Consider the following 21,724-nt stretch of genomic DNA (forward strand, 5'->3'; position numbering starts at 1 on the left):
GTATATTGATCAATTTTGTATGTAGTTGCCTGACATTGCCTCTAATAAACAATTTAATCAACTTTATATATGTTCTTAAAATTTTTATATGATATGCCTTTATTTTTATTTAATTGTTAAAAAAAGAGAATAAAGCTACTATTTTCTGTATGAAACTTGAAAGCTTCAATTTATACAAAAACTAAATCAAGGCAAATGTCAAATTTAACAATTATACTTGATATTTCGCTCAAGAGTTTCTTAGTTCATGGAAATCATAAATGTAATATAAACTTAAATATTAATGTCAATTTCTTTAATACACAACAATTACCAAAATTGATTATTTACTTTGTAAATATATTGAAGATTAGTTTCTCTGAATCAGTTCGATCCAAAATCCATTTTTGGGCGACAACTGAAACCCTGAACTGTCCAGCTTCATTGGAATGCAGGATTTCTTGGCTGGGGCCAAACGGAATTCCTTCAGAAGGTAATAGATGACGGCCTTAGCTTCAAAAAGAGCGCAACGGGAAGCTATAGCGAAAACATTTTAGTATCAACCAGGGTTAGAAGTAAGCCATCTTACCAATGCAGTTTCGTGGACCCAAACCGAAGGGAAAGTATGTGTTTGGTTGAATCGTATCGTCGTATTGTATCGAATGAAACTTCTTGGGGTTCTCAAAGTACTTAGGATCACGATGGAAACCACATGTGGGCAGCCAGAGGACATCCCCTTTCTTAATCTCTACTTTCTGGCAGAACAACATGAACTTAATGTTTTGCAGGAAGGTAAATTTAGTCAACTTTTTGCCCATCTGATAGAAGGTGGTTCTCTCGATCCTTAATCGAATTCACCTGCAGCCCGAAGGCTGTGGAGGCGATTACATCATTGGTGAATCGTGTGCAGTAGTCCTTCCTGTCCAGTTCCGTTTCCTGGACAGAATACACATCCTGCTTTAAGCAGGACACGGCCTCCTTGGTCACCTGGTTCATCAGCTGGAACATCTGACTCATTTTGCTGCCTGTATCCTCCGGGCATCCCGCATTGAGAACAAAGAGCTACCAAAAAGGTTGCTCATGTCATGCGGATCATCGTCGCTGCTGGTGGCGAACGCGTTGCGATGATTGATAAAGAAAAAAAATTGAGCTTGTACAAAATCAGACAAAAACAAGGAAGAACGCTATAGTCGAGTACCTCGATTATCAGATACCCGTTACTCAGCTAAAGGGACCAAAGGAAAATGGAGATATGCAATCAGCAGAGCGAGATTGAAATGCGCCACCTACCGGCGGTAGACAGATTTAAGCGTTGCGGGCGTTAGAGTGGGCGTGGCAAAGTTTTTCTTGGATCAATCGATAGGTATTGACAAGACCAATACATTTCAGTTAAAATTTTTTATCTTGCATGAAAATTGTGGGCGCCACAGGCTTGGGCGGTTTGTGGGCGTTAGAGTGGGCGTGGCATATTCGAGTGACAAACTTGCGCTGCGCTCAAGCCTACGGAATCTAAATCTGAAATCCCATTTCTCTATCTTTGTTATTTTCCGAGATATCCGCGATCATATTTACGATTTTTTGAAGTTTGTGGGCGGTTTGTGGGCGTTCAAGTGGGCGTGGCAAACTTTTTTTTTGGTCAATCGATAGGTATTGATGAGAACAATACATTTCAGTTAAAATTTGTATTCTAGCATGAAAACTGTAGGAGCCACATTTTTGGGCGGTTTGTGGGCGTTAGAGTGGGCGTGGCACTCTGCTGAAACAAACTTGCGCTGCGTAAGAAGCTCAGGAATCTGCACGCCTAATCTCAATAGCCTAGCTCTTATAGTTTCCAAGATCTCAGCGTTCATCCGGACGGACAGACAGACGGACAGACGGACAGACGGACAGACGGACATGGCTAGATCGACTCGGCTAGTGATCCTGATCAAGAATATATATACTTTATGGGGTCGGAAACGCTTCCTTCTGCCTGTTACATACTTTCCGACGAATCTAGTATACCCTTTTACTCTACGAGTAACGGGTATAACAACTCTTAACGAGGTAAAAAGTAGTGGCGAACGCGCCTTTAACAAAAATTTCTGATATCAACAATTGTGACGGAAAATGATATTACTTCGATAAAATAAATAAACTATATTAAATTTATGACTTCGGCCCGCAACAGTAAATATTTATTTACCTACACGTACATTTTCTGTTGTAGCGTGCCGAATACATAAATTTAATGTAGTTTATTTATTTTATCGAATGCAATATTATTTTTCGTCACAATTGTTGATATCAGAAATTTTTGTTAAAGGCGCATTCGCCACTACTTTCTACCTCGTTAAGAGGTGTTTTTTTTTGATATCAGAAGTTTTTTTTGCTCAAGAGTTTAAGTACCCCAATACCATGACTAGGAGTCGTCCCCATATGGCTTGGCTATTGAAAAACCAAACACACAGATTCGACCCCTAATCTTAGCTGAAATCCACCTTAAATTAGGCACAACAAGTTTTATCGCATCATTTACCTATTTTAATAGGACAAGTTTGGAATCTCAAGGGCTGTATAGTTTCAGATTCCAAGAGAAATCTGTCGTTTCTTACTTTTCCCGCCGAACTAGCGGGTTTTTCCAAAGTGGTAGAACAAATAGATCAAGTTTCCTATTTCGATAACATAACATAACAGATTTTCCGTTTGAAAAAATCTAATAAGAATATTTTTCATCAAATTCGTTTTTTTCTTGTTTATTCCAATAAGTATGAAATATTTCGTATACGGAGCTGAAACAAGTTACACTTTTTATCGCTTAATATCTTCCAAACGTAAATTTTTAGGGCAAAAAGTGTTATACATCAAAAGTTGAGGAATCTCAAGGGCTATATGATTTGAAATTTAAAAAGAAATCGTTCGACTCAATTTTGAGAAAAAAGTCAAAAAGTGGTTTTAAAAAATAACTTTTTGTCATAACTCTAAATCTATTATATTTAGACAACTTTACTATATCAAGGGTATTTAGCAAATTAAATTATCTTTTCAGAGATATATAGCACGTTTATGTAGCATTAGTTGTTTAGATACTATAAGCATTTTAAATCTGGCTTTTTTTTTTGGATTTTCCACTAAACTAGCGGGTTTTTCCAAAAGTCGTAAAACAAACGTTTTCTATTTCAAGCTACTTTATACACCCATAGGGTGTTCAAACCCTAAAACTAAGAAGGGATGCATACAAACCCACAAACAAAGGGACAAACATTTTCATTTTGGAAAGAAGAAGAAAACCTTGTTTTTTGAATTACTTTTGAACGGGACATCGGATTTCAACAAATGAGGTGTCATACGACGCATATTCTCAGTAAAAATAAAACTAGCTAAACAGCCGAGGGCTTTTATCCCCACCGTATCCAGCAGCTCCAATTTTCTAAATTTTTACTTTTACACTTTCACCGCTTTTTCTCCCAAACACATTTATACTTCGAAAGTCTTGGTATGCAATCTTCTTAGTTTTTGCGATACCTTTCGATTGGTGTATCACTAGTTACGATCGGACCATAATGGCAGATATTCAATTCTGCGGCTATATATAGTAGTTGTCTTCGCACGCTCTCTTTCGCGCTTCGCCACTACGTGTACTGCCGTCCACAGTGATGTGGGTGCTAGTCAGGTTTTATCGATATGGGCGTTTTTGGTCGCTAGAGTGGGCGTGAAACCATGCTGAAATAAACTTGCACTGCGCAAGAAGCTCTTGAATCCACATGCTTAACTTTCCAGCTTTCTTAGTTACACGACTGATGCTTGAATGAGAGTTCCTCAGCGCTTTTTTATACCCGAACGCTGATCCCAAATACCAATTGTCTCACCTAGGCAGACGGGGTCGTAAATATCGCGTCGTAAACTTTTACTTACCCTCCAAAGATGAAGAATATCCCCAGTCCATTTGAATATGGCCCATTAAAGTATGAGAATTGCAGCTGACCTGCGGAGAAAACAATTAGGCTTGCCCATCTTACAATGAAATTAGAATCCGAGGTGCTGTCACTTTTTGTTGACCAGAGGATCGGATCCGCACATATGTCAAATGGCGTGGGGCCCTGTCCATTTGGCTAATTGGAAAACGCTGTCGCCTTCGCCTTGAAGTTGTGGTGAGTGTTTGGAGTGTTTGGTGAATGTCCAGATAATGAGTGGCTTGCGACTGCCTAATTTATAAAAAAAACAAGGGAGAACGCTATAGTCGAGTACCTCGACTATCAGATACCCGTTACTCAGCTTAAGCGACCAAAGGGAAATGGAGATATGCAAGCAGCAAAGCGAGATTTAAATGCGCCACCTACCGGCGGAAGACAGATTTAAGCGTTGTGTGCGTTAGGGTAGGCGTGACAAATTCATTGTTCAATAGAATAAGTTAGCCGCGCACTTTGCTCTCTCTGAGCGCCGGCAGTGCTTTTCTCTTTGCCGCTAAGTTCGGCCGGCAACTATTTACATACACACACATACACGCGTAAAAACATTTCGCACTGTCTGGCTCTGACGTCATAGCTTTTTTTCTTGGGAGGTTTGTGGGCGTTAGAGTGGGCGTAGAAAAATTTTTTTTGGGTCAATCGATAGGTATGGACAAGACTAATACATTTCAGTTAAAATTTTCTATCTAACATCAAAACTGTAGGAGCCACAGTTTTGGGCGGTTTGTGGGCGTTAGAGTGGGCGTGCCACTCTACTGAAACAAACTTGCGCTGCGTAAGAAGCTCAGGAATCTGCTCGCCAAATCTCAATAGCCTAGCTCTCATAGTTTCCGAGATCTCAGCGTTCATCCGGACAGACGGACAGACGGACAGACGGACAGACGGACAGACGGATAGACGGACATGGCTAGATCGACTCGGCTAGTGATCCTGATCAAGAATATATATACTTTATGGGGTCGGAAACGCTTCCTTCTGCCTGTTACATACTTTCCGACGAATCTAGTATACCCTTTTACTCTACGAGTAACGGGTATAACAAGGAAGAACGCTATAGTCGAGTACCTCGACTATCAGATACCCGTTACTCAGCTAAAGGGACCAAAAGAAAACGAAGATACCGGCGGTAGACAGACTTAAGCGTTGTGGGCGTTAGAGTGGGCGTGGCAAAGTTTTTTTTTAATTAATCGATAGGTATTGACGAGACCAATACATTTTAGTTAAAATATTTATCTAGCACGAAAATTGTGGGCGCCACAGGCTTGGGCGGTTTGTGGGCGTTAGAGTGGGCGTGACAAACTTTTTTTTAGATCAATCGATAGGTATTGACAAGACCAATACATTTCAGTTAAAATTTTTTATCTAGCATGAAAATTGTGGGCGCCACAGACTTGGGCGGTTTGTGGGCGTTAGAGTGGGCGTGGCATATTGGCGTAACAAACTTGCGCTGCGCTCAAGCCTACGGAATCTAAATCTGAAATCCCGTTTCTCTATCATTGATATTTTCTGAGATATCCGCGTTCATATTTACGATTTTTTGAAGTTTGTGGGAGGTTTGTGGGCAATGAAGTGGGCGTGGCAAACTTTTTTTAGGTCAATCGGTAGGTATTGATGAGGACAACACATTTCAGTTACAATTTTTGTTCTAGCATCAAAACTGTAGGAGCCACAGTTTTGGGCGGTTTGTGGGCGTTAGAGTGGGCGTGGCACTCTTCTGAAACAAACTTGCGCTGCGCAGGAACCTTAGGAATCTGCATGCCTAATCCCAGTATTGTATCTTTTATACTTTCCGAGATCTCAGCGTTCATACGGACAGACGGACATGACTAGATCGACTCGGCTATTGATCCTGATCAAGAATATATATACTTTATGGGGTCGGAAACGCTTCCTTCTGCCTGTTACATACTTTCCGACGAATCTAGTACACCCTCTTACTCTACGAGTAACGGGTATAAAAATCAAAGTGCAGACGCGTTTGTGTTGTATTTGCCTTTTCCTAATTATATAGTAGTTATACGCCCCGATTATAGAGACGCATTTGAATACCTTATATATCTCGTAAACTTTAAACAGCAAACTTTGTACATTTTTTCGAGACACGTTTGTATATTTATGAACCTTACCAATACATCGGCGCACAACAACAAAATGTTACGTTTTTGATACAGAGGGGATCTGATACATAAAAATATATTTTTATTTGTACACGAAATATATTTACAACTTCGAGATCCATCAAGAAGTAACTTATTTCTTATAGTGGAAAAATAATCATATTTGCCTTGTACCATGTTTCGTTTTAAACTCTATTCTAGCAAATTTAATTGAATGCTAGGTTAAATAAGAACCAAGCAAAGGCACCGGCTACAATAATGATAAGAAATTTAAGAATTGTATCCAATACGTAAAACCTGTGAAAACCAAAGTAGGCCATAAAAATCTATCTAAACATCAATAGCATCCACTTACCTAGATAAAAGTCTCTTGCCCTTGGCAAAGGATTCTGGTGTCGGGAGATCCTTAAACAAGTACAGCCTGATCCCGAGCATGACGCTCGTAAAATATTCGTTCCAGTCTAGTGTCGACATATCAAAATGAAACATTTTCTTATCCTCTGGCGACATTGACTGCCACAGCTGGTCGGTATTATTTGTTTCTATGAGAAAGTTCCTGCTTGTAAAGGGAAACAAGCTTTTCATTCCTTCGTCGATCTTTCGATATTTTTCTACCATCATCGGCTTTTGACCTTTCAGTCGCAACGCGATGTCCATCAGAAATCCGGGCAGAAAGTGATAGAAGAAGGTGCCGATGTCATAAATATACGGACAAGCGATGTTATGGTTAAATGGGTACCAAATCATATTTTCAGCCGGCTTATGCAGCCAAGTTTGGTAACATTTTTCCGTAAGGCCTCCATAAGTCACTGTATTCGATTGGCAGCTTGAAAAGGCGTAAATAGGAATTGCACACTTTTTGATCTGCTTGGAGATCTTGGCTATCTGGACAGCTGTGGCGATGGCCACGTTGACACAATAGTCAGCAGGAACTAAGGGAACATTAACTTTAAGATTAAGAAGTACTAAGTGGATGATCCCGTAAGCAGTGCCATAGACTAGCGCAATCAGTCCTTGTAAGCCATCAATCCAACCACGCACAGGCTCCTTAAAAGTGGACGTAACTGAAATTCCAAGAGGGATTATTTTAGAAATATAAAAGAGCATTGGTTCAAAAGGCTTTAAATATAAAGCATTTGAATCTCAATTTTTAACGGTCTATACTTTTTCACTAAACTGAAAGTCTTATCTGGGAAATAACATCAAAACATGGATGTAAATTTCTTATAAACACGATGCATGCGAATGTGGTACAACAATACAACAAAAATTAGTAAAAGTTTATATTTTTTGGGAGTAGGCGGGAAGTATTTATGTACTTACTAATGGCTGGTCGGAAAATGCCGACTGGCAGGTCCTTGGCCTCCTCCTGAATCACCTGTTCCCCCAGGGCCTTGGTATAGGTGTATGTGTTTGGGTATTTTCCGAGTAAGGCCGGTGCAATCTTCTCTACCATCTCCCCACCGAGGGAATCACTCAGGTCGAGGACCTTATCAACGGGGCAGGTGAGGTTCTCCGGGTAGAAACGCTCTTGGATTTGGTGTACCACACAGTTGGAGAATGCCGTCGAGACGTGGACGAAGGCCTCGAGGCGCTGCATTTCCTTGGCCAGCTGAACCATAAGGCGAACCGCCCTCGTGTTGATGTTCAACGCCTGCTGCAGTGGCTCTATGAATCTAACCGAAGCGGCTCCATGCATAACCACCTGCACTTCCGTTATCAATATCCTTCGGTCCGCCTCGCTGATGGCCATGTCCGGAGCACAGCAGTCCCCAGAAATTGGAGTAACTTGCTCCAGTGCGTGCGGCTTGTTCTTGAGCAGAACTTCAAAGACCTGCAGAGATTTGACCAGGAATAGCCATCACACATAACTAGGTGCTGCCTTCACTTGCACCCACCTGGTCTTTCGCCCATGCCTCAAACCGTCCTATCACATTTTCACCCCGCTTGGGTCTCACCAGGATATATATACGTTTCACATTTGTCGACCGCAACAGCTTTTCTATGATCGCTGAAATTTTACCGGCCAGAACCGAAATAATATTCTTTCTTAGTTTATTTTTAGTTCACTGCGCACCTTTTCCCAGCAATCCTGTGCCTCCTGTTAAAAAAACCGTCTTGTCCTTATAAAAACTAAAAATTTCACTGGACATTTTGTGCTGCGAAAACTATATTCACTCTGTGGGATCTCTCAATCCAATGCCAAGTTCTTTTTTAATTACAATTATTTATACTATTTTTCTTACCTACAAATTATGCAACTTTGCCACGAGAAGCAACGCGACAAGAATGTTGCAATTTTTCATTAAGTTTGCGAATAAAATTGAAATAGTAATTATAAAGAACCTTGAAAACTAAAATAAACCGATATAGGTATACAAGTTTTATAGCAATATATACAATTCAAAAAAGATAATTCTTATATTTTGTTTTTTGTTTTGTTAAATTATTTTATTTATATATTGATCAATTTTGTATGTAGTTGCCTGACATTGTAGTTGCCTGTCAGATTTAACAATTATACTTGATACTTCGCTTAAGAGTTTTATAGTTTATGGAAATCATAAATGTAATATAAACTTAAATGTTAATGTCAATTTCTTTAATACACAACAATTAACAAAATAGATTATTCTATTTGTATATATCTTGAAGATTAGTTTCTCTGAATCAGTTTGATCCAAAATCCATTTTTGGGCGACAACTGAAACCCTGAACTGGCCAGCTCCATTGGAATGCAGGATTTCTTGGCTGGGGCAAAACGGAATTCCTTCAGAAGATAATAGATGACGGCCTTAGCTTCAAGAAGAGCGAAACGGGAAGCTATATGGAAAACATTTTTAGAATTAACCAGGGTTAGAAGTCAGCCATCTTACCAATGCAGTTTCGTTGACCCAAACCGAAGGGAAAGTATGTGTTTGGTTGTATTGTATCCTTGTTTTCCTCGCTGAAACGTTCTGGATCAAACTTCATGGGGTTATCAAAGTACTTAGAATCACGATGGAAACCACATGTGGGCAGCCAGAGGATATCCCCCTTCTTAATCTCTATTTTCTGGCCATCCACCTCGTAGGTGATATCCTTGTTGCACTCTCGATCAACTGCAATCGCTGGTGGCCACTTTCGCAAGACCTCTGAAACGACCTGATCCAGATATTTCATGCCCATGATAGTCTCATAGTTTAGCTCCTTGCCATCCAGGTCTTTGTCAACTTGCTGCACCTCTTCGAATAGCTTCTGCTGCACATCCTCGTTCTCCATCAGCTCATGAGCGGTGAAGCACATTAGCACAGCTGAGGTCTCGAAGCCGGCAAAGAAAAAGACAAAGCACTGGGCCACAATGTCACGATCGCTCCACTCGCGAACGGCAGTCGTCTTGGTCTTCTCCGACGGGATCAGACCACGCGCCTCCATCAGCATGTTGATCATGTCGGGACGGATAATATTGTGCTCCTGTCGGTACTTCATGGCATCGAGTACCAGTCGGACGAAATACTGGGTACTCTTCTTATCGAAGAGCTCCACTTTTAGGATCTATAAAATGAATAAAAATGTTAGTCAGGGTAATACATTTTTTGTATTTGACCTACCTTGTTGAGACTCTTCAGTGCAAAGAACAACATAAACTTAATGTTTTGCAGGAAGGTAAATTTAGTCAACTTTTTGCCCATCTGATAGAAGGTGTTCTCTCGATCCTTGAACGAATTCACCTGCAGCCCAAAGGCTGTCGAAGCGATTACATCATTGGTGAATCGTGTGCAGTAGTCCTTCATGTCCAGTTCCGTTTCTTGGACAGAAGACTCATCCTGCTTTAAGCAGGACACGGCCTCCTTGGCCACCTGGTTCATCAGCTGGAACATTTGACGCATTTTGCTGCCTGTAAAGACTGGACTCAGAGTGCTCCGCATGTCCTTCCACCGGGCATCCCGCATTGAGAACAAGGAGCTACCAAAAAGGTTGCTCATGTCATGCGGATCATCATCGCTGCTGGTGGCGAACACGTTGCGATGATTGATAAAGTGATCAAAGTCCTTTATGGCTACCTGTTTTATAATATCTGGGTCGCGTACCATCAATAATGGTTGTCGCTGCTCAAAGATACCGAAAAACCTAAAATAAAAAAATCAAGGTTAATGTCCGATAAGCTTTTTGTGCCTCATTTAACTGATATTAAAAAAGTATTATGCGTGCATTCGAAAGATTAGATAACGATAAGACAATGTGTTTTACGGATAGGTATAAATTATTTATTACCTATTCATATAATTTAACATTTATGACCAATTATGTATGGTTATGGTTATCTCTGCTTGTATTTGACTGGGGAAGTAAATTAAAACAATTAAACGCTATAGTCGAGTCCTTCGACTATAAGATTCAAAGGCATACATGACAATTTCTATTTTGGGAAGTTATTATTGTAATACAGTAAGTAACACTAATTGATGTAATTATTTTGACGCATTTTTTAAAATCAAAAATGCATTAATCCTGGTATAAATCTATAGGTTGACCGAAGAGGACCACTAAGGGGTAGATAAACGCGTTATCACTTAACAATTTAGCAACAATGTTATCAATTATTTTTCCTATCTAAATATGGACACAGTAAATAAGCTCCGTAACAAGCAACACTTAAAGCTGCCGTATAATTGATAAGATTAAACAAGACCCAACTGATAACAAAGCATTTAGCATGGCTAATAAAATTATCTGCTCAATTATACATTTGGAGTTTAATATGTACATAAATACATATACAAACTTTTGTTTGCAGAGATAAACGTTTTACCAAATTTAAGTGAGTGTATTTCACAATTCAATAATTACTCGAACGCAGCCGCACCCACCATATGTGTATAGATAGATAGATAGATTACTACATGCTTGACCTTGACAACCTACGATTGTCAATGCAATCTTGAATAAACTAGATACACAAATGCTTTGAACGAGTTTGAATTACAAACTAATTACAACAATTTTTTTTATTAAATTTATATAAATGAAATCGACTCACTTGTTACTACCGCCCTTCGAATAGAGATCGCAGACTATATCAAACATGGCTTTCTTTCGCAAGAACATGTCGCCCATGTTGCCAAAATACAGGGTTGGCTTCGCGAAGGGGATGCCCCGATCCTTGAAGAAATCATTGTTGGCGGCAGCCCAACGATAGAACAAGACTATGGCGATTACAAAAAGTGCCAGGAATTCCCACAACATGCTGGATGAGCGCTTCGCTTGGCGATCCAAGCGTCCAGAAGTAAACTAACTACGCCACAAGCAACTGGGAGCGTTTTGTTTTCGCTACGCAGAGCTTTTGATTAGAGCTTTGTGCTCTGCCGCCAAATGCAGTCATATGTACACCGCATTTGATAAAATACTTGTCTATAATATACATATATTCGGTTTAAGCAAGCATGTATTTATAAGTATCAACGATTTCACAAGGCACTCAGCGTTCTAACATCACAGCATATAGTGGGTAAGGCTGACGACTCTGGGTCTCGAGAGAGGTTTGGAGCCAGCTAACATTCAAGTGCCGGCAGCTGCGTCGATAGAGCGGTCTGAAAAATAAACGGAAGCCAATTAATCAAAAACTATATTTTTAGATTCAATGAATCTCTAGACCTCACCTAAGCTTTTCCAGGTTCATTGCCTCGTTTGTATTGTAAAATACCAGATTCGCTTTCCGTGGTTCTGTTGTACAAGATCCGCCATGCTGTGAAAATTGTTCCTTCAGCTTGCTTGAACCCTTTTCCATTGCAAAGTGGGCCACCAAACCAGCGAATAACTTGCTTTTGGCATCAGGTGTTTTTTTCTCTTCCTTTGGTTCCTTTTTAACTATAGATTGGTCATACCTACTGGGCATTATTTTCTCTTCCTTTGGTTCCTTTTTAACACTATATTTGACCTCTTTATTAGGCGTTATTTGCTCTTCCTTTGGTTCCGTCTTAACTTGTGATTGGACCTCCTTAGTGGGCTTAAAAAAGTCCTTCATTCCCTTTTGCGAGGGCGACAAGCTCCGCTCCACTTTCGGCTCCTTGCGTTTGCTTACCGTTGCAACTGTTTCCTCATCATCCGAACCAGTTATGGATCTTTTAAGATTTTTAGTGCTACTAGTTTGATTGCCTTGTATTTTCTTCCCCTTTTGTGGCGTCTTTTCGAGATTCAGCGCATCGTCGTCCTTTCCGCAGTTGGCCAATAGAAGATCCACGTTCACATTCTTCTTAGAGGCATCATAAAGATTTTCCAAATGGGCCAGATCATTTGCCTCCTTTGCCGATTTATCGCTGCGCCGACGGGTTATCCTGGGGAACCGAATCGAGATGCCGGACGCCGTATGCGCTTCGGACTTGGTGAACTCTGCGCCCGTAATCTCCCATACTGGCATTTTGAGGGGATCCTTGGCCAGGACATCTGGCACCAAGGACTTGCTGCACAGCAGCCAATCGGGCGTGGCGTTGGCATCGGCACGTTCGGTTAGCTTGATAAGGGATTCGTGTACCTCCGCGTTGGTGGCATCGTCCAGGCCAGAGTGAACTTTCGTCACAGTCTTCCACAAACGACCAAATGTGTCGTAGCAACCCATGAGAAAAATGCTCAGTACACCACCTTTCTTCCCTGATCCATACCAGGCCCCCAGGACAACCAAGTCCGCCGTATCAGCCATCTTGCCATCAAAAAGGTAATCCTTCTTGACCTTTAACCAGTTTCGTTTGCCAGGCTGATAGGTGCTGGTGGGACTCTTCAGCACCACTCCCTCCAGATTGGCGTGCAATACCTTGGCCGTCATAATTGCCAGTTCCCTCTTAGTCTTAAGGAATTCCGATTCCGAAAGCTGTACGTGGGACTTGATTGGTTTAATATTCTGTTCGAGGATCTCCCGTCGCTTGCGGAATGGCCTAGAAGAGTAAGGTTTATTATTAGAAGCTATTACTCCCGAAAGCCTTACCACTTACAGCTGGGTCAAATCCTCGCCATCGTACAGTATGCAGTCAAAAACGAATAGGCACACGGCAGCATTGGCAAATGTCTGTTTCTTGTGGGCGCCCAACGAGCCAAAGGGCAGCAGTGCTCCCGTATCAGTGTCGACCAGAATGATCTCAGAGTCCAGAATCATTTCCCCGGCTCCCGGAAAGGCACGCGGTATGTGCTCCTTTAGAGCTCTTATTTTGTGATCCACTACGGGTTTTAGATTGCGGCTAAAGAATTTAAAGTCCTCGCCCTGCTTGTGGATTTGAACCCTCTCTCCGTCGTACTTGATTTCACTGTACAATCCGGCGGGGCTCTTCTTGAAGGCTTCCTCCACCGACTTGCAGGCACTGGCCAACATGGGTGATATAGGCGTCATCACCTGAATTCCACTAGGGTTCGCTTTCTTGGCCTTCTTAATCGGGCTGTTAGCAGCCTTTTTATTTTCCTTGCCAGCGAACTGTTGCACAATTGCCTCCAAATCCCGGGAAGACTGATATGCGGGGTAGGCCTCAGGCCCAAAGGCATCCAGAATGTGTCTGGCACGTGCATTGATCCGCAAATCGTGCTTAATCAGGCGGATGAAGGTGCGCAGATCCAGGTCGGTGGCTTTCCTGCACAGTTCCTGCAGCAGATCGGTCTGCTCATCCTCCTTGGTGCGCTCCTCCAGCTTCTTGAGCAGCTCCTCTACCTCCTGCAGATAGAGTTTGCTTTGCGCTTGGGGCTTTAGTTTCCTGGAGGCTGCGAAGTGCTTGCGCAGTGTTTCAGAAACATCTCCATCTATGGGAAACCACAGGTTAATTAAGAGAAAAAGTAATGATGGGATAATGATGATTAAGGTTCCCCGAGTAGAGGGACTATAACTTGCCCTGTTCCAAATCCAGATGCATTTGCTGCTGGTTGGCATTGAAAATGCGCGAGAAGAGTTTGATCAGCGCCTTGTTCTGCAGATTGTAGACCCGCTGGTTGGCCGCCGGGATGAGGAACTGCACCCAGAGCAGGGTGTCGCCCCCGAAGCCCTGGCCACTGCTGCCCTTAGCGAAAAATCGTTGCAGTTTCTCCACCTTTTTCAGATAACTCGGCTCGCCGGCTATTTCATCACAGATCTGCCGGAAGGTGTCCAACTTGTTGTCTTCGTGGTGCATCCGCTTGCTAGCCATGTTTCTGCTGACGAGTCGAGTTAGGAATCTGGCTTGCCTCGTTAGCGACAGCATACGCGCAGGTACTAAAAAGTATATATTCTTTACCTATTTCGTAGAACAATGCAAGCAGACTTTTGACTCACGAGTAAACAAATCGGGCACGTTCGACTCCAATCAGCTGTTGATGGCGAAGCACGCACTCGGCGCCGTTTTAATTGGCGGCTCGAGAGTCCTCCAATGCCGTTACGAATTCGAAGCCCAGCCGCCGGAAAGGGTGCAGATCCGATTCCACGACTTCAACGTGCCCACGGAGCACGAGAACTCCACCGGCTGCCAGCCGGGTGATGCGCTCCACGTGGTCTCCGAGGTGCGTGGGCGGTACGAGACCCAGGAACTGCTGTGCGGCGCCTTTTTACCGAAGCCACTGATGTCCAGCGGTTCGCAGATGCACCTGCAGTTCGTCGGAAAATATCCGCCCGCCATGACCAACAAGGTGCAGTACTACGGATTTCGGGCGGAGTACCGATTCCTAACCAGTAAGTGTTTCCACTGATCCGGTTCCGACCGCCTGAGTCACTTATAGCCGGGTTCCACTGGCGTACATTACACATTCCATTTATTCTCACATTCCACCAGAAGTATGAGAGAAACCTTTAAAATAAAAACATTTTATTTAAAAAATCCAAGTTTATTTGATTTTATTTCTAAGCACATTATTAAAAATTTAATTAGTAACTAAAAAAAGATAATTTGAGAATTTTTTATTTGGAATTAGAATGCGTTCAAAGCGATTATTACCACTAAAACAACCCTTTTCGTTTCAAGACTTTGGCATCATGTCCGGCGTCCAGATGGAGGACTGCTCCTTCGTCTACAATAGCAGTGAGCGAATTAGTGGTCTATTTCACTCTCCCAATTTTCCTGGGTTTTATCTGGAAAATGTGGTATGCAATTATTACTTCTACGGAGCCAGCGACGAGAGAATTGTTCTGCATTTCACCTATTTCGATATAGAAGGGATTGGAAAGTACGATTTTTTAATTATTAAATTCTGATATTTTTTAATGTCCTGTTTACCCACCAGTTGTGACCACCAGACCGCCAGCGACTATATTGAGTTTTCCAACTTTATGAGCACGGATCGAAAGTTTAGCAGATACTGTGGGAAGCTTCCCGATTTTGAAATGCGTTCGGATGGGCGCTTCTTTCGAGTCACCTTGCATTCGAATGATCGCTTCGTGGCCATCGGATTTCGCGCCCTGTTTACCTTCGAAACCATTCCGGTGAATAACTCCGATCTGCGAGATAATGCCTCCATGCAAAGCTTTGTTTCAACAGCTTCAACACAGCCGGTTGTTAACCCAACCAAATTCATTTTTTATATCATATGCATTTATAAAACATACCAATAAAATGGTCAACCGAAAGATACAATTTAACCAGACGACTATAACCAGTAGGTGTCATCATAGAAAACGATCTGGTGAGCGTAATTGGTTGTAATGTTTTGGGCGGATAGGATAACCATTTATAAATTTTGTATAATGACCATCAGTTAAAATAAGCGCCAACAAATATCGGTCTTAACAAAAGTAATCGATAGAAAAGTTTGCCATCGCTAGCTGCGTTTACACCACGTTATATAGTTCGCGAACTCAGTAACTCAAAATACAGAAATAGAGAAATTTTTATATATATACTTAAGACAGCCAAAAAATTGTGAAACACTTTTTAGAATAATTGAATATTATTTGAACTTTAAGAAAATACTTTTGGATTGCTGAGAACTTAAAATTCTGGAAATGAATGCTATTTCCAAATCCAAAGTTCACAATATAGGTAAGCGTATAAACGGACCACTTGTTGCTATCTGCAATCTTCACATGGGCGATACAGTTTTGTGGAGTCACGACGCCACTATCTGCAATAAATACAGCTGTTACGCGGGGCGATTAGCACTATTAACATTTTGCCAGTCGCTCGGAGCAGCCGAATTACCTCTGGGTCTGGAGCTGATAACACGGTTCTAGCCATCACATCATTACTAGCGCATATTTTGTGAACTCTGGAATGGCGGCCAAGAAACTAGATGCCATCATCTTCGGTGCCTCCGGGTTTACCGGAAAGTACACGGTCTTCGAGGCGGTAAGCGTGCTTAAGGGCCTGCAATGGGGCATCGCCGGTCGCAACCAGGAGAAGCTACAGTCTGTGCTGAAGGAGATGGGGGCGAAGTCCAAGACGGACCTCACACAAACCCCCATCGTGATTGCGGATGTGGACAACGAGGCGTCGCTGCTGGAGATGGCCAAACGCTGCCGGATCGTGATTAATACGGCCGGTCCGTATCGATTCTTCGGCGAGAAGGTCGTGAAGGCCTGCATTGAGGCGGGCACACACCATGTGGATGTCAGCGGAGAGCCCCAGTACATGGAGACCATGCAGCTGCGCTACCACGATCTTGCCAAGGAGCGTGGCGTATACGTGATCAGCGCCTGTGGCTTTGACTCCATTCCCGCCGACATGGGCGTCACCTTTGTGGAGAAGAACTTTGACGGAGTGGTCAACTCGGTGGAGAACTTTGTCCACATGGGCGTCAAGGGAGGCACCAAGGGAACGGGCAGTGCTGCCCTGAACACCGGCACCTGGGAGAGCGCCATCCATGCCATTGCCAACCGAAGCGAGTCGGTGGCCATCCGCCGAAAGCTGTTCCCCGAACGCCTGCCCAAGTTCCAGCCGGATTTGAAGGCACGATCGCCGCTTTCCCGTGCCGTCGAGGTGGACAACAAGGTTATCCTGCCGTTCCCCGAAACAGATCGCTCTGTGGTGATGCGCTCGCAGCGATTCCTCTACGAGCAGGAGAAGAAGCGTCCCATCCAGATGCAGGCCTACATGACCTACCCCTCGTGGTTCGCTGCTAGTGTTGTTGTGCTCTTCGCCTCTGTCATTGGAATTCTGGCCAAGTTCTCCTTTGGCCGCCAGCTGCTGCTCAAGTACCCCAGCTTCTTCTCCGGCGGCATGGCCTCCCGGGAAGGTCCCAGCGAGGCTAGAATGGAGCGCTCCTTCTTCAGGATGACCATGAAGGCCACCGGCTGGCCCAAGTCCGAACAACTGGCCGAGAGCTTGGACCAGTACAGCTCTCCGCCAACGAAGACTTTGACCGTGCAAATTACGGGTCCCAATCCCGGCTATGGATCCACCTGCGTAGCTCTGCTCTCCACGGCTAAGACCATCCTTAACGAAAGCGACAAGATGCCCGGCACTGGCGGAGTCCTGCCACCCGGTGCTGCGTTCCGTAAAACCAATCTTATCAGCGAGCTGGAGAAGCACGAGCACGGCATTAAGTTCGAGATTGTGGCGAACAAGTAATGTCTATAATGGTTTTTTAATACAAATAATACAAATAAATGTAATTATGACTTACGTTTCTTTAAAAATTATGTACTCATGTTTTTGAATTGTATATAATATTTCAGTAACATAAAATATTTATTTATATCACGTTTTGAAATGGTTGAGTGTGCCTGATAAGAACTTGAGATTAATTCCTGAGCAATATGACTTTCCTTTCTAATTTAATCACTAATTTTCTAGACGGAATTAGGGGCTCTACTTTCCTTTTGAGTCCGGTTTCAGTTCAGCCCTTTTCGAATTTAGTGGTTCAACTAGTTCCATCAGCGGTTTTCAAGGGACTTCAGCGCACGGTCACACCGATACCGATTGGTTTGGTCATCGCTATCGCTTCTGGTACCTTGTTGTTTACCTTTTGCCATTACCAATTTGGACGCCACCGCGAAAATATACAAATCATGAGTGCTGAAATATCCGGCTTCCGACGATTCCTGCACTGGGGACCAATTACGGCCCTGAGTAAGTAGTGACCGGGCTAATCAGCGGTTCTATTCGAGGCACACAAATTGCTATCAGTCTGGAAGGGATGGGCCTCCAATTTGCAAACGGGTGAAAGTGGACTTGGAGTGAACGAACTGCTCGCAATGTGGGCGACCAATTATGGGGGCGGCTCCTGCAGCGACCACGCCCCGCTCCCCTTATGTCTGCGCCATATCGTGTTTCACATGCCACCACACCATACAGCACCCGGAGCTCCAATCGGTTGTCAACCCACCGGGCACTTTTAATTTGCTTAATGTGCCGCGCTAATTGCGTTTTAGTTGTATGTCGTTTGCGCTTTTATTGCCCGGGTAACTTTGGTCCTTGGAGCCTATCTGGAATTTCACGGAGCCCCAAACATGGCGTGCAAATTGGCCGTTTGGCCGGCGACGGGTCAGACCTCCACGATATTGAACTGATATACAATTGTTCCCGGCATAATGGCTTTATAAGACGCCGACCGCTTGTTGCTGCTTCTAAAAAGGATACGGAATCGGAATCAGCCAACGAAGGGCTGAAATTTCTCATTACTAGACCGTGGTGCCGGCTAATCAACTTGAAAACGACTATAAACTAAATAAATGGGCCTTATTTCCTACGCACGCAATTGCCAAGCGAAGCATGTCCACCAAAAACACCCCCATTCAAGCAAAAAACAGGGCTAGGTCCCTCTAACTATGTATATTAATATTTCGGATATGAATCACTAATGTTTATCTACCTCTTTGCTTTCAGGCATCATCAAGTGCATAACGCTGACGACGCTCTACATGAACTCGATGTGGTGGCCGCCGAATGAATCATTCGCCGGATTCGCCCACCAGGCCCTGTTCCTGCTCCTCTCCACGCTGGCCACATTCAATTACGTCATGGCCACGTTGACAGGTCCCGGACTGATGCCAAAACGGTGGCAGCCCAAGGTAACTGGAGAACGAACGCCCAGGGAAATGAAAACGGTGTGGGGAGAAGCATTTGTTGTGACACGATAACTTGTCAACCGCCTCCACCTTGTTGGAGACACCTGTTACCATTGATAATGCCTTCCATTGGCCCGAAAAACGGTTGACCCGTCACGAACTGCCAAAGCCCTTTGTCCAAGGGGGTGTTTTCGCAGTCCCTTTGTGCATCGTCATTCCAAAGCGGAAGCAATTGTTTAGCGTACGAAGAGTAGGTGCTGAGGGCTTTGGGTATCGGTCCCTGCGGGGTTTCCTTGTCCGATTTTCTGGCCAGACAAATGGGCCAAGCCAGCCCTTTGGCGTGTGTGACTGCTTATCGCATAATCCGCGCCAATTAAACGCTGCAATTTATTTTAAAGAATCCGGGCCCACCGGAGAATCCAGAGATGTCGTGCAAGAGCCGCCGTCGGCTGTAACGTTTTGCGACTCCCATTCATTTTGTCCGGACGTGGCGCGACCCAAATATAATTTATTAGCGGCGACTCCTCACATTACCTCCAAGCGGACCCTGCACGCGAACGCATTCTACGGGGCCCAAAAGTCCGTAATGCAATTACCCGAATTTGCATAAATGTTTTGTAGGCGGGTCCAGACGCAAGAGGGGCGGATTAGTCGGGCTAGTTGGGAGGAGGTCTGTGGGCAATGGCAGGTGGTCACTTAATGAGCCGTGCGTCGTTAGGTTTTGTTGTACCTGGCGGTTTCGGGAAACGCGCATAAATCACGAATAATATGCTCGTTCTCTGTATTTTAATGAATTTAAATTTTGGCAGGATCCCAAGGACGCCGAGTTCCTGCAGTACTGCAAAAAGTGTGAGGGGTACAAGGCCCCACGCTCCCATCACTGTCGCAAGTGTAAGTCGAAAATTGCCATTAAATAAAAATTTGCATGAGAATTAAAAATAATTTAAGAATAATGCTTAATAATATACAATTGCCACAATAGCTTTGAACTTTAAAATAACTGCCTTATAACTAAGGAGAATAATGTGTAGATAAAAAAATCTTTTTTTTTCACTTATAACCTTTTAGTAAATTTTATTTAAGACGTTTATCAACCAATTTAGTAGTTAATGGTTCTTACAATTTATTAATTGTGAATGGGTAAATTAGCTGTACCCTTTAAAATCCAAATTAAACAAAAAAGCCTTTAAAATTATCGTTACACATCTAGGTTATAGTTTAAAATAGTTCATTTAGGTGACCTTAAATCTTTAAAAACCGTAACCCATATTCGTGGCAGTTTAAATTAAGCTTCATATTTATGTACATCAATTGTAGAAATTATGTATGATTTTTTGAAGCTATAGCGAAAGGCAAAATGTACTTTTTATTTAGAACTGATCCGCTGTATACTTTCCAAAATCAGGTGACCGCTGCGTAAAGAAGATGGACCACCACTGCCCGTGGATTAATCACTGCGTTGGCTGGGCCAACCATGCCTACTTCACCTACTTCCTGCTCTTCTCCATTTTGGGCAGCATGCAGGGCACTGTGGTTCTTTGCTGCACCTTCTGGCGCGGCATATACCGCTACTACTATCTCACCCACGGACTGGCACACCTGGCCAGCGTCCAGTTCACGCTGGCCAGCATCATCATGTGCATCCTAGGCATGGGTCTGGCCATCGGAGTAGTCATAGGCCTGAGCATGCTGCTGTTCATCCAGCTGAAGACGATCGTCACCAACCAGACGGGCATAGAGATTTGGATAGTGGAGAAGGCCATATACCGCAGATACAGGAATGCCGACAGCGACGACGAGTTTCTCTATCCCTACGATCTGGGCTGGCGCCAAAACTTGCGACTGGTGTTCAACGATGAGTGCCAAAAGCGAGGCGATGGCATCGAGTGGCCTGTTGTGGAGGGCTGTGATCAGTATACATTGACGGTGAGCAGGTGAACAAAGTGTTTTGAAAACCGTAGACTTACCCGCCATTTTTCCAGAGAGAACAACTGGCACAGAAAGAGGAGAAACGTGCTCGAACCCGCACTTTCAGATGCACCAGACCCGTCACTGGGCGCTGGCTGCCCATATTCTCGCAGGGATGGCGGGTCTGCGTGGCCGCTCCCTGTTCCGACGAGCCACGCATCAGCCTGCGACCCGACGACTTGATTAAGGTCACCCGCTTCCGCAACCACTGGCTGTTCGGCGAGCGAGTGCCCTCCGAAAAGGAGCTGGCTGGCGACAAAAAACGCCAGCGTAAAGGTCACATACGCGGTTGGTTCCCCCGCCGCAGCGCGGTCGAAGTCATCGAGGCGGTCCAGGAGTCCAGCGGCGACAGCGATGCACCGGCACCTCCGAAACAGAATGGCAACACCCACAGCCACTTAAAACAGCAGCAACGAAACGGACACGTCAAAAAGTACATGTAGCCCGAATCGGGCAGAGATCAACTCAAGGCACTCCATGCCGCTTCCGGCTTGTAAATATAAATAGACACTGCTTGGAGTCTTGACTCTTACACGCTTTCAGCCAGGCCGCCGTCTCGTTTACTCTGTTACCACTGTCGACCAATAAAAAACGCGTAAGTTGATATCAGCTCTTGATGTGAATCGAAGTTAATCAAGTTGTGTATCAGCAGATGGTCAGTATTATCGCTAGCCTCTCTCAGATAGTCATTGCAGCATTTTCTTTGGCGAAATAATAAAATATATATAAATACATACGATGTAAAATGAAATAACCTATGCTAGTCTTGTAAAGGGTAATCAAAAGTT

The 21,724-nt window shown here is 43.6% G+C and overlaps 8 protein-coding genes across 13 annotated transcripts in view; 3 read left to right on the plus strand and 5 right to left on the minus strand.

The window, feature by feature from the left end:
- LOC119561051 (suppressor of lurcher protein 1) overlaps positions 1-16,003 on the plus strand; it is a 52,064-nt gene extending 36,061 nt beyond the window's left edge. Inside the window, exons 5-7 of the mRNA XM_037874883.1 lie at positions 14,280-14,699; positions 14,989-15,190; positions 15,248-16,003. Of these exons, the coding sequence (XP_037730811.1) occupies positions 14,280-14,699; positions 14,989-15,190; positions 15,248-15,575 (950 nt within the window). The 3' untranslated portion in view covers positions 15,576-16,003. The remainder of the gene's footprint in view (positions 1-14,279; positions 14,700-14,988; positions 15,191-15,247) is intronic.
- Positions 105-827, minus strand: LOC119561057 (probable cytochrome P450 9f2). Its single transcript, XM_037874892.1, has 2 exons — positions 569-827; positions 105-516 (listed from the first exon to the last, which is right to left on the minus strand). The coding sequence occupies exons 1-2, from the start codon at positions 795-797 to the stop codon at positions 350-352; spliced, it is 396 nt and encodes a 131-aa protein (XP_037730820.1). The 5' UTR covers positions 798-827; the 3' UTR covers positions 105-349.
- On the minus strand, positions 741-1,146 carry LOC119561058 (probable cytochrome P450 9f2). Its single transcript, XM_037874894.1, has one exon. The coding sequence runs from the start codon at positions 994-996 to the stop codon at positions 778-780; it is 219 nt and encodes a 72-aa protein (XP_037730822.1). The 5' UTR covers positions 997-1,146; the 3' UTR covers positions 741-777.
- On the minus strand, positions 6,016-8,256 carry LOC119561050 (fatty acyl-CoA reductase wat-like). The gene is made up of 5 exons (XM_037874882.1): positions 8,121-8,256; positions 7,942-8,054; positions 7,367-7,877; positions 6,399-7,107; positions 6,016-6,340 (listed from the first exon to the last, which is right to left on the minus strand). Exons 1-5 carry the CDS (start codon positions 8,194-8,196, stop codon positions 6,250-6,252), a joined length of 1,500 nt encoding a protein of 499 aa, XP_037730810.1. The 5' UTR covers positions 8,197-8,256; the 3' UTR covers positions 6,016-6,249.
- LOC119561045 (probable cytochrome P450 9f2) lies at positions 8,631-11,316 on the minus strand. Its single transcript, XM_037874876.1, has 4 exons — positions 11,064-11,316; positions 9,634-10,153; positions 8,920-9,577; positions 8,631-8,866 (listed from the first exon to the last, which is right to left on the minus strand). Exons 1-4 carry the CDS (start codon positions 11,267-11,269, stop codon positions 8,700-8,702), a joined length of 1,551 nt encoding a protein of 516 aa, XP_037730804.1. The 5' UTR covers positions 11,270-11,316; the 3' UTR covers positions 8,631-8,699.
- LOC119561044 (DNA ligase 3) lies at positions 11,434-14,310 on the minus strand. 4 transcript variants are annotated; one of them, XM_037874874.1, is made up of 5 exons: positions 14,269-14,310; positions 13,890-14,185; positions 13,009-13,801; positions 11,683-12,951; positions 11,473-11,613 (listed from the first exon to the last, which is right to left on the minus strand). In XM_037874874.1, exons 2-5 carry the CDS (start codon positions 14,179-14,181, stop codon positions 11,502-11,504), a joined length of 2,466 nt encoding a protein of 821 aa, XP_037730802.1. In that variant the 5' UTR covers positions 14,182-14,185; positions 14,269-14,310; the 3' UTR covers positions 11,473-11,501. The 4 variants fall into 4 exon arrangements, with proteins under 4 accessions (XP_037730800.1, XP_037730802.1, XP_037730801.1 ...); XM_037874873.1 differs by having other exon boundaries at positions 13,890-14,209; positions 14,269-14,293; XM_037874872.1 differs by lacking the exon at positions 14,269-14,310 and having other exon boundaries at positions 11,434-11,613; positions 13,890-14,246.
- Positions 16,004-16,064: 61 nt separating the features above from the next.
- On the plus strand, positions 16,065-17,600 carry LOC119561053 (saccharopine dehydrogenase-like oxidoreductase). Its single transcript, XM_037874886.1, has one exon. The coding sequence runs from the start codon at positions 16,234-16,236 to the stop codon at positions 17,527-17,529; it is 1,296 nt and encodes a 431-aa protein (XP_037730814.1). The 5' UTR covers positions 16,065-16,233; the 3' UTR covers positions 17,530-17,600.
- A 274-nt stretch (positions 17,601-17,874) lies between these two features.
- LOC119560347 (palmitoyltransferase ZDHHC6) lies at positions 17,875-21,690 on the plus strand. Of its 3 annotated transcripts, XR_005221018.1 has the most exons (6): positions 17,875-18,030; positions 18,787-18,971; positions 19,778-19,859; positions 20,374-20,894; positions 20,951-21,531; positions 21,589-21,690. XR_005221018.1 is itself a non-coding variant. In XM_037873743.1 (5 exons), the coding sequence occupies exons 1-5, from the start codon at positions 17,970-17,972 to the stop codon at positions 21,377-21,379; spliced, it is 1,278 nt and encodes a 425-aa protein (XP_037729671.1). In that variant the 5' UTR covers positions 17,875-17,969; the 3' UTR covers positions 21,380-21,670. The 3 variants fall into 3 exon arrangements, 2 of the variants coding, with proteins under 2 accessions (XP_037729671.1, XP_037729673.1); XM_037873743.1 differs by having other exon boundaries at positions 20,951-21,670; XM_037873745.1 differs by lacking the exons at positions 17,875-18,030; positions 18,787-18,971 and adding an exon at positions 19,330-19,547 and having other exon boundaries at positions 20,951-21,670.
- Positions 21,691-21,724: the final 34 nt, after the last annotated feature.

Source organism: Drosophila subpulchrella, unplaced genomic scaffold, assembly GCF_014743375.2.
Source record: "Drosophila subpulchrella strain 33 F10 #4 breed RU33 unplaced genomic scaffold, RU_Dsub_v1.1 Primary Assembly Seq354, whole genome shotgun sequence".
NCBI lineage: Eukaryota > Metazoa > Arthropoda > Insecta > Diptera > Drosophilidae > Drosophila > Drosophila subpulchrella.